Source organism: Lolium perenne, chromosome 3 (genome assembly GCF_019359855.2).
Source record: "Lolium perenne isolate Kyuss_39 chromosome 3, Kyuss_2.0, whole genome shotgun sequence".
Classification (NCBI taxonomy): Eukaryota; Viridiplantae; Streptophyta; class Magnoliopsida; order Poales; family Poaceae; genus Lolium; species Lolium perenne.
Genome location: NC_067246.2, coordinates 321,202,963 through 321,217,416, shown reverse-complemented (window position 1 = coordinate 321,217,416; position 14,454 = coordinate 321,202,963). Strand labels below are relative to the sequence as shown.

General features: G+C 40.1%; 1 protein-coding gene across 4 annotated transcripts; it reads right to left on the bottom strand.

The window, feature by feature from the left end:
- Nucleotides 1–1,262: 1,262 nt before the first annotated feature.
- Nucleotides 1,263–13,590, bottom strand: LOC127345658 (polycomb group protein EMF2B). 4 transcript variants are annotated; one of them, XM_051372147.2, is made up of 22 exons: nt 13,377–13,590; nt 11,504–11,633; nt 10,897–11,065; nt 10,764–10,819; nt 10,380–10,494; nt 10,139–10,295; nt 9,985–10,050; nt 9,145–9,281; nt 8,292–8,351; nt 8,015–8,139; nt 6,561–6,622; nt 5,445–5,497; nt 5,180–5,233; nt 5,038–5,097; nt 4,784–4,839; nt 4,372–4,712; nt 3,644–3,770; nt 3,476–3,524; nt 2,935–3,018; nt 2,742–2,821; nt 1,917–2,006; nt 1,263–1,825 (listed from the first exon to the last, which is right to left on the bottom strand). In XM_051372147.2, the coding sequence occupies exons 2-22, from the start codon at nt 11,536–11,538 to the stop codon at nt 1,699–1,701; spliced, it is 2,103 nt and encodes a 700-aa protein (XP_051228107.1). In that variant the 5' UTR covers nt 11,539–11,633; nt 13,377–13,590; the 3' UTR covers nt 1,263–1,698. The 4 variants fall into 4 exon arrangements, with proteins under 4 accessions (XP_051228107.1, XP_051228108.1, XP_051228106.1 ...); XM_051372148.2 differs by having other exon boundaries at nt 11,504–11,619; XM_051372146.2 differs by lacking the exon at nt 13,377–13,590 and adding an exon at nt 11,789–13,226.
- Nucleotides 13,591–14,454: the final 864 nt, after the last annotated feature.

Genomic DNA, 14,454 nt, shown 5'->3' with positions numbered 1-14,454 from the left:
AGCATGATTTGTGCCCAAACAAATAGGACGAAAAGCAAGGAGCGAGCCAGGAGCTGCTTCCACGTAAAGCACATCTTTTTTAGTTCATCAGTGTCAAATACAATTCCAATGCCCAACTCGATCATTTGCTCTTGTTCTTGATTATTCATCTCGTCGCTTGTCTTTGCTTGCCATTCACTCCCAATTCCATCATCATGGTAATGGACAGTCCATAAAAATTAATGCAACAGTCTCTCTCATATTAGTACTGTTTATCATCAATCTGTCTAAATGCCAAATCGATGTACTATATATGTGGTTGTATATGTTTGAACTATACATAAATTATTTAATTTTTAAAGTTCAGAAACTTACTCGGCAAGGATGAAGCCATGTTGAGCCCCGTAGTACAACATGCATTAGTCGATCATGCTAAAAAAATAAATAGTTGATTTGAAACATTGACTCCATCAACTAAACTTGTATATCTTGCTGGAGCAGCAGTAGATGTGGGAGACATTATTAAAGAAAAACAAGAGAAAGTGATCAATTACCATTGGTTGACCCTAGCTATGCAGGGATTAGTACAAAGCATAATCAACTTGACAGGCAAGAACTTGTCTTAACGAAATCAAGACTTGCCGCAGTTGAGTCGTTAGGGCTGTACGTATTGACTTTGCAATCTGCCGTGCATTGGTTCACCTCTATGATTGGATCACAAACTTACAACGCGTGTCAGGTATCACAGGGCAGTTAGAGTTGGCAGAGCCAAAGATAGCCTAACGGCTCATTTGGAAATATATTTTTGGTTATGACATCTCATGCAAAATTGTAAACTTTGGCCAGTTTTTCTTTAAATCTATTCTTTAATTAAAATACATTAGATAACATGTTGAGCACACTTATTACAACCTATAGAACAACAGTGAACGGACAGGGAACTCCACTCAACACATTCCTCTGTAAAAATAATAATTAACCGGAATTATCAACTCAACATGGTCATTCTGATTACTTAAAAATGGAAGTCTTTGTATTGACATTTGGCAAGCAAGATATCCTAGTCCTAGACGACTCTAGCTATGACAACTGTTCTCGCCTATTGTAGATTGGACTGCCTCTTGTATTCAAACAGTTCAAAGGTATTAAAGCAAATGATATTTGAAATCACGACAACTTAAAATGACAATGTCCTCAACATATATTCAACACGACGACAACTCTCAAAATGACTTTCCAATGATGCCAAATGATAAACTAGCAAAAGACAGCGACTTGCACCCTAACTCAAAATCATCCCAACTCATCATAAAACTTATGAATTAACCTTTGGTTTGGAAAACCATCACATCGGTGCACAACCTTCTACACGTTTTGATCCTACTACAACATGTATATTATTTTTTCGAAAACACCCACAAACATGCAGCCAGGCTCCACGGCTCACAAGTGTTTCAACTTTTGAACAAAATGACCGAAGCTTAACTAACAGATAATGCGACACAAAAAAAAAACGAAATAGAAAACAGAACATCTGCAATTCTGTGACCATCAACTCCACAAGTCTGCCCATCCCAAAATGACACATCACTGTTGCCCAACTGTAATCCTGTAACCGTAAATGAGGACGACAGGAAATCAAAAAAATGTGACATGCTGCACCGCCACAAACATGACCGTCGATGGGCCCTGCTCGAATTGGACAACGTTTTCTACAAATCAAGTTTGCATGGGGCCAGCAGAGCTCTCGCTTTCCAAGTCATCGAGAAATTTGTTGCAGGTGTTCATGGTGCGGGCATCGAGCAGGCTGTGGTTCCAGAGCTTGATCATAACGAATCGCCAGCACCTGTTCATCCAAAGTATATATATGTATATAAATCGAGACATGGGCACATAGGGTTAGGTGTTCATAGCAGATCTCTGAAGCAGCTGTTTACCATCGTAGAGCAGGGTTGTGCACGAGTTCTTGTCCGTGCTGCTCGGAGAATGCCATGCAAGCCCAGGGTATATGGCCATCAGCTAATACCCTGCGGTTAATAATATTAAAAGTATGAATGAAAACTGGAATATGTTCCACTGCCTCTTTTCTACGAAACAAAATCTAGTAGCATGCTTTGATGTACCCTACCATCCAGGACAAATATCGAATACCACAGCTACATATGTGTTGCCAAATCAAGCAGAATGGAGCAACTACTATAAGTTCTAGTGGCTGTTTGCTGTCGAAAGAATTCAATGGATTTCATAGTCCAAATTTTCAAATAAACTTCTTTGTAAATTCCAAGAACAATTATCTAAATCCTCGTTGGTACAACAGGAAAAAGAATTTCCAGTGACAGATCCATAAGCAACAGCATTTTAATATCATATAACTCACTTCTCCCTTATAATAACACGGTACTACTTAAAAGTTAACGTTCTATGACTTCTATCCAATCATACAAGTAATACAGTTGTGGCTATGTATTGGCATTCAGTAAACCAAATTTACTTGGCAAAACTCAGCCAAAATTTGGTTACTCTCTTGATACCTTCAAGGAATTACCTAGTCCTTAGCTTTTTTCATCTACCAAAGAGTTGCTTTATAGGAATAAAAATGGCTTAAACATTACTTGGTAGTAAATACTATTACAATTGGTTCACCAAGGCCAAGCTGTGTACCACCGAAAATAATAAAATAATTAATAGTTGCAGCAGGTCAAATCTCTCCTGTGTACCGTAATAGCCAGAACTAAGAAGGAAATGTTATGGACAGGCCTGACCTTTGTTTCCGAACAAACGAATTCCACATATGCATAATACGCTTCTCGTCTTTAGTAACGTCAGAAAAACCATCGAGCATCTGCATTTACTCAGCAAAGTTAAGATAACCAGAATCAACTATTAATACATGTGAATGTAGAAGCCTGCAAATATTCCAGGTTTGAATGGAGCAAGAAGATTATAACATTGTACCGTCATATCTTCAAAGTCAGCGATGTCATCATCAATTTCGTCTTCACTATCATGATCTCCCAAAACATCTTCTAGTTCCATTCTCTAGAAAATGTTAAACAGCAGTCAGGCTAAATTTTAGTTGATGCTGTCACGTAGTCGCCATGCTAGGTGAAGTTTCTTGCAGGAATTTTTTGTTCAACTGAATTGTTTTGTCTTTTTACTTGATTCACCGAAATATAGCAGGAAAGGGAACAAGGACTACTACTTTCTACCAACCTCTGCTATTGACAGACCTCAATACTTTATACTTCTATACAAAAAAGTTACCAATGAAATAACAGAAACAAAGATTCAACTTTTCCCACAAGTAACTATACACCTGAAAAGCATCAGGCAGAATATCCTCCATGTATGCAGGCATTATGTTGCAGATATTTACATGTGTGTTTCAATAGGTACATGAGACCACAAAAGCGAAAGCCTAATTTGCGACAAGCATACACACACACCCTCAATTGCATACACAAAAGATAGTTGAGTGTTGCATGATTGTAATCACCTGCGCCTTCTGAGAATGGAAGAACTCACGTTTTTGCAGCAGTAGACGCCTGCCAGATGAAAGAACAAACAAAAACCATGTTAGTGGAACAACTTCTATCAGAAGAGCCTCAAGAAGCAATTAAATGGAAAGTAACAGGATATCAAAAACATAAACAGAATGACCTACTTTCTGGGGCCAAATCGATCAACGGAGAGCTTCCTTGACTTCCCAAACTCTAGAACTGCTGGTGTTGAATGATTGCTAACATGTAATGCGGGGTGAGAAACAATTGAAGCTTGGGGCACAGAAATCCCTGAGAATATAGGCACCATCAGATAAATCCCAAAAAAATTCAGGTTGTAACAACGGTAGAAAGTTCAGTACTTCAACATCAGGAGAATCCTGTCAGATCACGGACCCAAATGTTGTGTATAATGGACTTCATTAACAATTTATGCACTGCATGCTAGCAACTCACATTTGGGTCCCTAATCCAACAGGACTCTCGAGGGCAAGATAGGCATTTCAGCAAGAAAAATGAATATTTTGGGGAGTTGGTGACAACAAGGCTGATGGCAGCGGCAAATAAGGGTAAGGTTTTAGAAATGGGTGGGACATAAAGACAGATTTCATTGGCGACAAACTGAGGATGCTGTGAAAATACGATGGCATATTTATTTTCTCTGAGGAAATGTGAAACATTTCAACCCACTAAATACTTTTTTTCTCGAACACACACCAAAATCTGTGTCATTTGTACTAGAAGAAGGCACCAAGATGGCTGAGAGTACAAACCAAACGGAAAGGAAACAAAACGCTGCAAAGGAGCCAATAAGATGTGAAATGTACTATGGTGTTTTCATTTCAATGTAGTTTGTTTAATATGCCAAGACCCCATGAGATGTGAAATATACCATTTTCGTTTGGGACATAATCCACATCAAACCCTTTATGGGCATCTTTGGATGATCCTGGTTCTGCAGTATGTGCATGTACATGACCCATATTTCCTGGTGATCTTGATTCCACAATATCTCTGATATTTCCTGGTGATCTTGATTCCACAATATTTCTGATATTTTCTGGTGATCTTGATTCCACAATATCTCTGATATTTTCTGGTGATCTTGATTCCACAATATCTCTGATATTTTCTGGTGATCTTGATTCCACAATATCTCTGATATGTGGATGTACATGCTTGGTCTTCTCGATTGATGTTTCTAATCTTCTACACCTCTTCTTAAACCTAGGTCTGATGGAACACAGTTAGGCAAATTGAGCAGAGAGTTTAGCATTGTTAAAGGTAACGGAGTATGAGCGCACCGGTAGAAAAACATTTTCTTGCTTGGTTCATCTCCTTCTCCTGCAGGGCTTAGAAGCTGGAATTGAGCAGAGAATTAGCTTTCCCAATTTAAAGTAGTAGTTTGACGAAAATGCAGCCGAGATCATGTCAGGCAGGATTCCTCCTATCTAGGTGCAAGGATCAAAACACTGAGATTGCATCAGTGTAATATCCATAGACATGTTAGTATGTCACTTGAAACAGAGTACATTCGAAATCCTTCTTCCCAATTTACCTCTGCTCTCCTGGCATCAACCTTTAGACTAAGATTAACAACTTGGCGGTCTTCAAAGACCTGTGTCAACAAAAATAGAACTAATTATCAAATATTGTGATTGAATAAGAATTTGAAATGGAGATCTCAGAGGATAACAAACCCCAAAATCACAGTGGAGTAGCCAATGCGATGAGGTTAAATGATATGCCAGGCCCTAGTACCACAAAAGAGAATCACCATATGAGATGGCTTGAATAAACAAAAAAGTTTAGTGGAACAGTTGACAAAGGAAACAAAATCTGAGTTCCCTCACTAGAAAAGAGAAACATCAATGTTCGCGGGATCATCTTAAGAACCATCGTTTAGTAGCAACCAGAATCATATGATGACAGATAAAACTAAAGGCATTTTGCTTCGAAATTTACCTTGAAACTTCCACACTTTACCAAGCAAATGGAGCAAGAAAAATCTTCCGTAACTGGTAAGAAGGAATAAATATATAAATAAGAAATGGGAACCCATGATAGCGAAGAATAAAAGAAAACTATCTACGCTTAATTATATCTGTTATAGTGATACATAATTGAAGTAAAACAGGTATCTTCTCGCAAAACAAAGAAGCAAAACAGGAAACTAAACCCTGGATCTTGACCATGAACAGCACGCAAAGCAGCGACAATGCAGATCTAGCTTAATGTCACAAAGATGGACAATAAACTAGAGATGACTTGGGAAAATAATCTATGACTTTTTCTTTAGTTTTAAAAAACATACAGGCACAGGCACGCAGCAAAACCACTATAGTTGGTAATGAAATGTCAACTTTAACTCCAGGAATATGTGCAAAACAAAAAAAAATAGCATACAATTTCATAGTTTACTTTCGTGTGTATGCACACAAAGATGTACACAATGGAATATATCTTGTCTTGCAGTTCTTCAAAGATATTATCACATCACAAATAATTTGACAGCAATTAAAATACACTAGCATAAAACAAAAGGTTGCCTCAATGCTGGCGCTCCTTCAGGTTCTCGTGTGAATGTGGAGTTTGTGCTGGCAAAGGCGGTTTCTAAATATCCATGCAATTAGAGGGAAATTCATGGTATCGAACTCAGATTTGTTAAGTTGGGACTTAGGATATAGTGATAATCTCTTAGCATTTGGTTGAAGTGAGCTCTTTTTAAGCTAAAAAAGAAAATACAAATAGATTCTCTTTACTCATCTCTTCACATTCCTTGTTTTTTCTCCCTGCTATTATATCTTCCTAGTTTCTGCTATTTGCCTTCTGTCAATGCCTATTGTTCATCCAATCCATGCTTAACTTCTTTCCCAACCAAACCACAAGTCCACAACTAAATGTCCTTACATAAACAACATGGGTAGAAAAAGAAAAGTCACTAGGCGTTGTTCCCATAACAAGATAAATGGAATGGGAAAATCATCGGACCTAGAACAAATGGCAATACCAGATGCAAAACCAGTGCCAACGAAATTGGGAAGAGACCAAGGTGGGGAGAGAGAGAGAGAGAGAACAAACCTTCACTTTTTACGATATTTTTGCAGTGCCTGTAGTTAAAGAGCACATTGCCTGTTCTTACCCTGTAGAATCAATATTCGCAGTAAAATTGGTCAAATCAAATATGAAATGTATTTGACAAAAAAATAAAACTCGACTACTCAAGTAAGGTGCAAACATTTGATAACTAGGCCTCTTGTAACCAATGGTCAGGTTCAACCAGGTTCAGGATAGACCGGTTTCTGCCTGGCTGCATGCGCTCAATGCTATATAAGAGCCTCCTCTCCCCTGAGTACCAAATATTAATTTGGTGTTTCTAAGTCGCGTACTTCCTCTAGATAAGAATTCAGTTGACACACTTGCAAGCCGTCCAATCGACACATAAACAGCAAGCAATGATCTGATCAACACATGAGCACAACACATCCTAGGAGTGTCCATTGGTTTCCTTCCCCACCCCGTCTCCTCTCACTTTCCTCTTGCATTGCATGCCCCTTCTCACTTGTCACCCACTTTCCACGTCAAATCATATCTTCCCACCTCCACTTACCTCTGCACTACAGGCCACCTGATGGCGCGGTAGTCGGGGCCCTCCCAGGCTATCAAACGTTAGCCTTGTATAGTTCTTTGTAGCTTCTTCTTTTTCTATCTTGTTTTGCTTAACCTTTAGTTTTTTTCGCTTTTTCTATCTTTAACGTTTGTAGCTTCGCAACTTCGCAACGCTGGTGTACCACCCGCTTTCTCAGCGGTTTTCTTCTAATACACAAAGACACGCGCTTTGGCGTGTGTTCGAGAAAAAATAGTTGCTACAAAAGAGAGCCAAGGTGTTGCTAGAAGACATTTGCCCTCGGCGCCCCCTAAGGCATGAGATGTCGGAAGCCTTAAAACGGGAAGAAGCTTCAGCTGCAACATCCACCATGTTCTCTAAAGTAGCGGTGTCATGCTGAATATGTTTCTACATTAACACAAAAATAGCTGTGTGGTGAAAGTTTCTGCAGATGATTAACTCGGTTGAAAGTTGAACACACAATCTAGTATATGTTTTCCGGAGTCTCAACTGAAATGTTCTCAAAATAGTGTGGCGCATGTGAGTGGTGTGGTGCTGAATGGCAATTCATATATGTATTTATATTTCTGCTGTATATGATACTAGTTACTGATAATGCAGCACAAGCTAGAACAACATCTTGTAAAGGTGCCTCAGCGCGATTCTTGAGTGCAAGCACTTACAATCTACTCAACCTAGTTGATATGGATGCTTTTACGCTAAACCACGTAAGGACAGCATGTAATGATTTGTAGCTCCTTCTCATGATACTCCAAAGAGCAAAATAAAATCTCACATTCGAGGGATAAAGCGCATAAGCATGAAGGACTAGAACATATATTCCTCATAATGACAGGTAATAAATAGAATAAGGGAACAAAGTTTCATTAAGTTTCAGGAGTGAGCTATGTAGATCAGTTACTGTTACCTTATGATATCTGGTAATGACGAAAGTGGGACATCATCATATGAGTAACTACTATAAGAATATTTCTGCATGTCTCTTGCACCAGCCTCTTGGGCATCTATCCTCACTTGTAGTTCATATGAACCCTGTAACACAAAAAATGTTAAGGATCTAAGCAAAGCTGCTGTAAATAACTTGCAATTTTCAGCAAACTGAGGTGCTGCTATACTCAAAATAATATTTGCTGACAAATTTGGAAGCGGCAATAATTAGATTACACAAACAGGGAAGAACTTACTGTAGCATCTGCCTTTTGAGAGCAAAAAGTGAAGCAAGTGCCATTCTCAAGTAACATTGGCTGTGTACGTGCCGAAAGAACAAGCAGAGTCAGCAAACAATTTATAAAGAAAGCAAAGACGATAGAGAAATCTGAGGCACTTGGGAATGGAAACAAGGAGAAATGTTTAGAGATGTTAGATGTACACATTTCATAAATTGCAGATTGTTGTGCTGTTAATTTTGAGAATTTATCACATGCACCTACAAGTTAATGCAAAGTATACTTTTTTTCCAGAAAACGCAAAGGACCTTTGCATCTCATTTCATTGAAAAGATAGAGGTATTTACAAGTCTCCTACAAGGTGGGTTACAGTTTTCAAGCACAGGCAAAGTATACTGTTAACGGTGGGAAATTTGCCACTGTCATTGGGAGGCAGTTCATCACATGTGGTTAGGTCTTCCAATGTTCTACAAGCCTATCCCTCCACTTTAGTAAGCATTGCAATTTTTCAATGATGAATAGGTGTTAATTTTACCATTTATAAAGGTACAATTGGAATTTGCACCAGATGCTGAAGCTCGGACAGTTTTTGTGTTGAATATCAAAGTAAAGGCAGTCAAATACTCCCAATTATTGAACATACAGGTGGCAATATGCATAGCAAATCATCAGAACTCAAACAGGTGGCGAAGTGCAAATGAATGTGGTAAGGAGATTTCTTTTCCTGAAACAAGTGTCATACAACAATGGTAGCTCAACTGTCCCGTGATTGTCCGCTCGATTCTGAATCGAGCGGAGAATAAAATAATCAGAAAAAATGCAATAAAAAGTCAGAATATGCAACACATACTTTAATAACTTTGCAGCATACCTCTATGAAGCCTGGGCTCATACTTATTCCTGAAGTCAATTCCACAGTCTGCCCCAAACTTAAAGTTACGCAATCATCCAAAGATGAGGAAAGTAAATCCATAGGTATTTTACCCCAGGAACATTGGCCTCCAAGCTCTGAAAAATGTACAAGGATTAGTATATCAATATGACCACAAATGTATTGTTCGTTCCTGAGTTGTACAACCAGTGTTTATGTTCAATAATTTTCAAGCACAAGTTTGAGATTATATTTTGCTAAGTGTGGAAGCTACAACAAAGAGAATCCCTTGAACATGGTGAAAGACGAATTTATATTGCCCACGATGCAGAGGACCTATTGACATGTCATCTTGCCGAAAACTAACCACATATATTTTAGTATAGTTTATTGCTTTGATCATCTTAACTACTCTAAAAGGAAGGCAAACATAGCCAACTTTTGTACAATTAACATAATACATTTTTCAGTTACAAATGGATGAATGACATGTTTAGTGATTTTCAAGTTCAGAGTAAAAAGTATGAAGGTTTTTATCTTCCCCAAGAAGGCTTGGCAAGTTAGTGTTCACTGTGTGCCACAGGGATTTGTGGTTTAACGGATTTGATTTGATTGTTTGCCTTTAATACAGAGTGTGTGCTGGATTCAGAACATTGTTAGGCATAAGGCAAAAAAAAAAAGTATGGTTGTCCCCTTCAATCTTTTGGATGCAGAGGTTGACCAAAGGCTTGTAACATTCAGTCTGGTCAACAATTTGGTGTTAGTGACAAACAAATGGATCAACCCCAGTATGACGAACGACTATTGAATGACTGCCACACGATGCCAACCATAACTTACTTTGAGGAGAAGAATACTCCACATGGTTCCCTGAGAAGTTTTCATTAAGATTTTTTCCACGTTGGCCTTTTGAAATGAAGAGAAAACTGAAAATCAAATCAATGACAGCAAAGAAGTGCTATCCACAAATAATCACATAGGGTTCACACTATACCACAGCTAATAAGGATAATGTTAAGGTTGCAAACTTGTAAGGTTGCTAAACTCTTCAAATCGGGGATAGTGAATGTGGCGTTAGTGTGGTCACTGTTTCCAGATTCACTAAAAGAAGTCAGGAGAGAAGCCCAGCTGAACTGATACACTGGAGAATGCTGCAATATGAAACTACAAGTGAGAAAAACGACCATCTGATATACACATGCTACTATCTTCCATGAACTAAAATAAGTGCTTACCCCATTAAGTGAATCATTAGTAGTAGCTCTAGCAAACAGAACATGGAGAGGAAAGATACCATGAGCTGGCAACTCAGTATTTGCGCTTCCAGAAATTGATACCGATATCTGTATCCTACAGTAATTAGCAAAAACGCATGTCAGTAATTTCCCAAAGAACTAGCTTCAGCTTTCAATCATGCTACTGGTATATTACGAAGTTTATTCTTTAAAAAAGCTTAAGGGCTCCGTTGAATCGATCTACCATTTAGATCTAATACGAATTTAATTCATGAAAATTACTAAGAGCATCAGAATCCGTCTCAAGATGCTCAGCTAAAAATATGAAATAATGCATCCATAGAATAAGAAATACTTCAATTTTGAATTGTTTAATAGATTTACCTCTTTTTCCGTTTTGCTTCTATCTTATAACAAAGGCATCTTTGAAGTGAAGAGGGCTGCGAAATTCAACTGAGTCACTGGTATCTAAAATAAAGTTAACACAGTCCATGCAGAGTAAGGTATAAAACTTTACATTTTTAATGGCTCTTTGTTGAATAATATTGTACAGCGTAACTGGTTTGTCGTATAATGCCAAACATTCCTCATGGGTAAGTTCCTCGTCTGGAGATAACTGAGCTCTTGACTGCTGACCACACGTCTCGTCTGCATACCTGGGGACACTGAATCCACATCCATTGTTCCTACACAAAAAATACTTGCATCAAACAAAAAGCAGAATCCATGTCACATCAAAAACAAGAAACCCATCCAATACACATACAAACCAACATGACTAGTTCCCATTACAAACCAACACATATTTCCAGCATGTAATCATTAACTGCCAAACATAGCCATTTTTCGTCAAAACTCACATGGAACCATATATAAACCTCAAGATATCAGTCCCAACATACTTCCTAGTGCAATATACAGTTATTCAGACATTGTGTATAATCATCCAATGGTTTATTAATAGTGTACCTTTACAAAAGATCATGGGATTTGGATCCCAAACGTATCTACCAGACATTGACAGACCCTTGCAATTTGCCAAAAGCAATATAGAGATTCTCATAGCAGAAGAAACATATAAGACAAACATAACAGTACAAATAGCAAAGCGGGTAGCTGATTACACTGCATCGTTGTTATGTGAAGGTAGACCAGGCATCCTCGCCGTGAAGCACTCCGATTCCCTTGTGGTCACACGAAACCGCCGAAATCAGCACGCACAAGCACATAAAACAAGTGTCTGCACAAATAACCCTATGGGCAGATCAGTAGTAAAACGGCATAAAAGATTCCAACTAAGTAACCATGAGCTGGATTGGATCTGCGGGTAGATCTGACTGCTCGCGGCAGGAAATAAGATCAAGTTGCAACTAATCAAATCAAATATCTACCAAGAAAAGAAGTGTTACCCTGGGTAGATCTCTGGTAGAAAGGAGATAGATGGCTCTTTTGTGGGCTCCGATTGAAGAACGGCCGCGGCGAAGTGGTTGGGGTATGGAGGGAGGGGGGGAGGGGGGGCTTTGGGGCTCGACTCTCTTTACTTCTTTCCTGAACGCCGTCGGTTCCAAATGGAGCAACAGAGCCCCAGTGGGGAAAGGGGTGTGGATCCAGCAGGGCTGTGTGTATTTTTCGGCCATCCAATTGAGGAAACAACAATCAAAATAAAGGTTCCAGTATGAAAACAAGGATGTGCTCAATTTGGAGTGCTGCCAGCTGTACTGGATGTGAATGTACTGCTGCCGCGTATGCGCGTTCGCACAGATACATGTCAACCCAGGAGGCAGGGAGTGGGAGGGATTGCCATATGGATAGTTTTAAATCGATCAAAAGTTCCTTTTACTGTTTACAATATATTGCTTGCCATTTCCTGTTTTATAATTCAGATTCTTTGTTAGCACACAATACATATGTTCAACTGCCAGCCAATACTTTAGCAACACAATATGGCCTTGTTTGGGCCAAGATGGCCTGGGTCCTGGCACACATTGTACCGTGGATGGGCCATGATCCGGGGCACTACCGGACCATTGAAACCAGGCCAAAGCGAGCCTGAACTGGTCATCCAGCTTCCTAACAGACTCGAGCTTAGCTCAACAAAGCTCGAGACACACGAAAGCGATGTTGACTCCTACGAAAACAGAATGAGCCGATAAAGCAGGAGTAGAGGCTTGAACTCAGCTCAACAAAGTGAGTGCAAACTGTCAAAATGATAGGGGTACGGATCCAACCGATTCTTTTCGACCTATTTGATCCCGAGCTCGTCATCCGCAAGCTTGGCTCCATAATCGAGCTCAAATATCCTACAACAACTAGACTATTAAAAGCACCACGACAGTTAATACATAGTGGTTGCTGGCCCTTGTTAGGATGCGAGGGAGATCACAACATACAACCTTGAATCTCCAGAAGGAGCACATCAAGGTTCTTATTAACGTTCTGTAGATGCTATATACTAGGCAAATCAATAAGTTGCATGGCTTTCGTGTATGGGGAAAGTGTGGCCTGTGCAATTAAGGATGTTCATTTGGTTCACCGCTTACTACATAAGTACATGCCTGCCCTTTATAATTCTTCCGACGATGCTGAAACCTGCGCGACAACTATGGCAGTATTGGGGGAACAAATCATTACCAGCGACGGCTAGGCTACTAACCGTCGACGACCAGATTTCCGAACAGGACCAAAACAAAAGGTGTGGATGTTGCCTAACTGAGCAAGTCATGTCCATGAACCATGCAAGATCATCTGCCTTGCAAAGCTGCAATCTTCTTGTGCTAACGGAGGCCCTACTTGCTAGATACATCTACTGGTTTAGAAACTAGGAGCGGTAAAAGGAAAGCAAGATCATGACCCAGTGATTACCGGTGAGCCCGTACAGCAAGCTCGGAAATAGCATCTCCGCGTCTGACAACACTCGTGGTAGGGATTAATTAGCAGCGAGCATTGCGAGTCTGCAGTCCTAGAACTCGGAAATCTGAAGAGGGGACTGGCATTTACCGTCCTAGGCCTCACAGGACCGCCAACGAGCTCTCCCCCTCATGGTCGCCGGCCGCGGGCGGCGGCAGCTCGAACGCGGCAAGTAAGGCGGTGAGCTGGCGCATGATGCGGGAGGCGGGGTGGGCGGGTGAAAGGGCGACGCCGGAGGTAGGCCCGAGGGAGCCGGCGGCGCTGGCATCCCGGGGAGCGGGGCGGAGGACGCGTCCCCTGCGCGACGCGTGTAGTGGGGCCTATGTGCTGTGGACTGCGGTCTTGGCCCATCCACGGTTCAACAGATCCACAAACATGCCCAATGGAAGCAAACCGTGTATTTTTTTTCCATTTCCGTGATTTTTTTTCGTTTTTCCTTTCGTCGTATATTTGTTTGCAGATCCATGAATTTGAATGGAAGCGAACAGGTCTAATAAGTTGCAAATGGTGATTTTCTGGTAGAAATCCAAGTTAGACCATGCTAAATCGATTGATTCAATCTGAATTGGATGTCTGGCACACGAGCCCACGGTGGCGTGGCCGGCTTGGTAATTTTGTGCCAAAAAACAGAGACAGCCTTGAGTCATTATTTTTGTAATTGGTTGCCGAGTGAGCTGAGCGATGCGAAATCCTTCTCTGTTTTTCCCTATTCCATATTTTCTCTTGCATCTTCTGTCTTTTTTGGAAATCGAACTACTAATCCTCGCCCTCTGTCGGAGAAATCACGTCTCACTAGTGTTCCTGATGTGTCGCATTCTTATGTGTTTTCATACATCTTATCATCCTCTCTTTCATTTGTTATGTTACTAACACCTATTTGATGCATCTTATCATCCTCTCTTTCATTTGTTATGTTACTAACACCTATTTGATGCAACAAGCTAGTCGACCAACACCTTACAGTAGAGGGGACGCTAGAGCTATGTGTTAAAGATGAACTGGGGGTATGGTACATATGGGAAGAGAAGGTTGTTCATGCAACTATGTAAGTGAAGGTTGGCACAATATATGTAGAGATATAATTACGTGCATAACTAGAGGTTGGTGGTATAGTCGTTTCTACTTTATAGCTATTTTACACGTGTGTTGCATGTTTTCACAACAGACA

Bases quoted from the DNA above. Each gene is read 5' to 3' on its own strand.
- LOC127345658 (XM_051372147.2), bottom strand. From the start codon at position 11,538: ATGCCTGGTCTACCTTCACATAACAACGATGCAGT. The intron at 5,098-5,179 runs GTTTGTTATCCT...TTGTTGACACAG, and splicing joins TACTCCACTGTGATTTTGGG to GTCTTTGAAGACCGCCAAGT. The intron at 4,840-5,037 runs GTAAATTGGGAA...GCTCAATTCCAG, and splicing joins TTGATGCCAGGAGAGCAGAG to CTTCTAAGCCCTGCAGGAGA.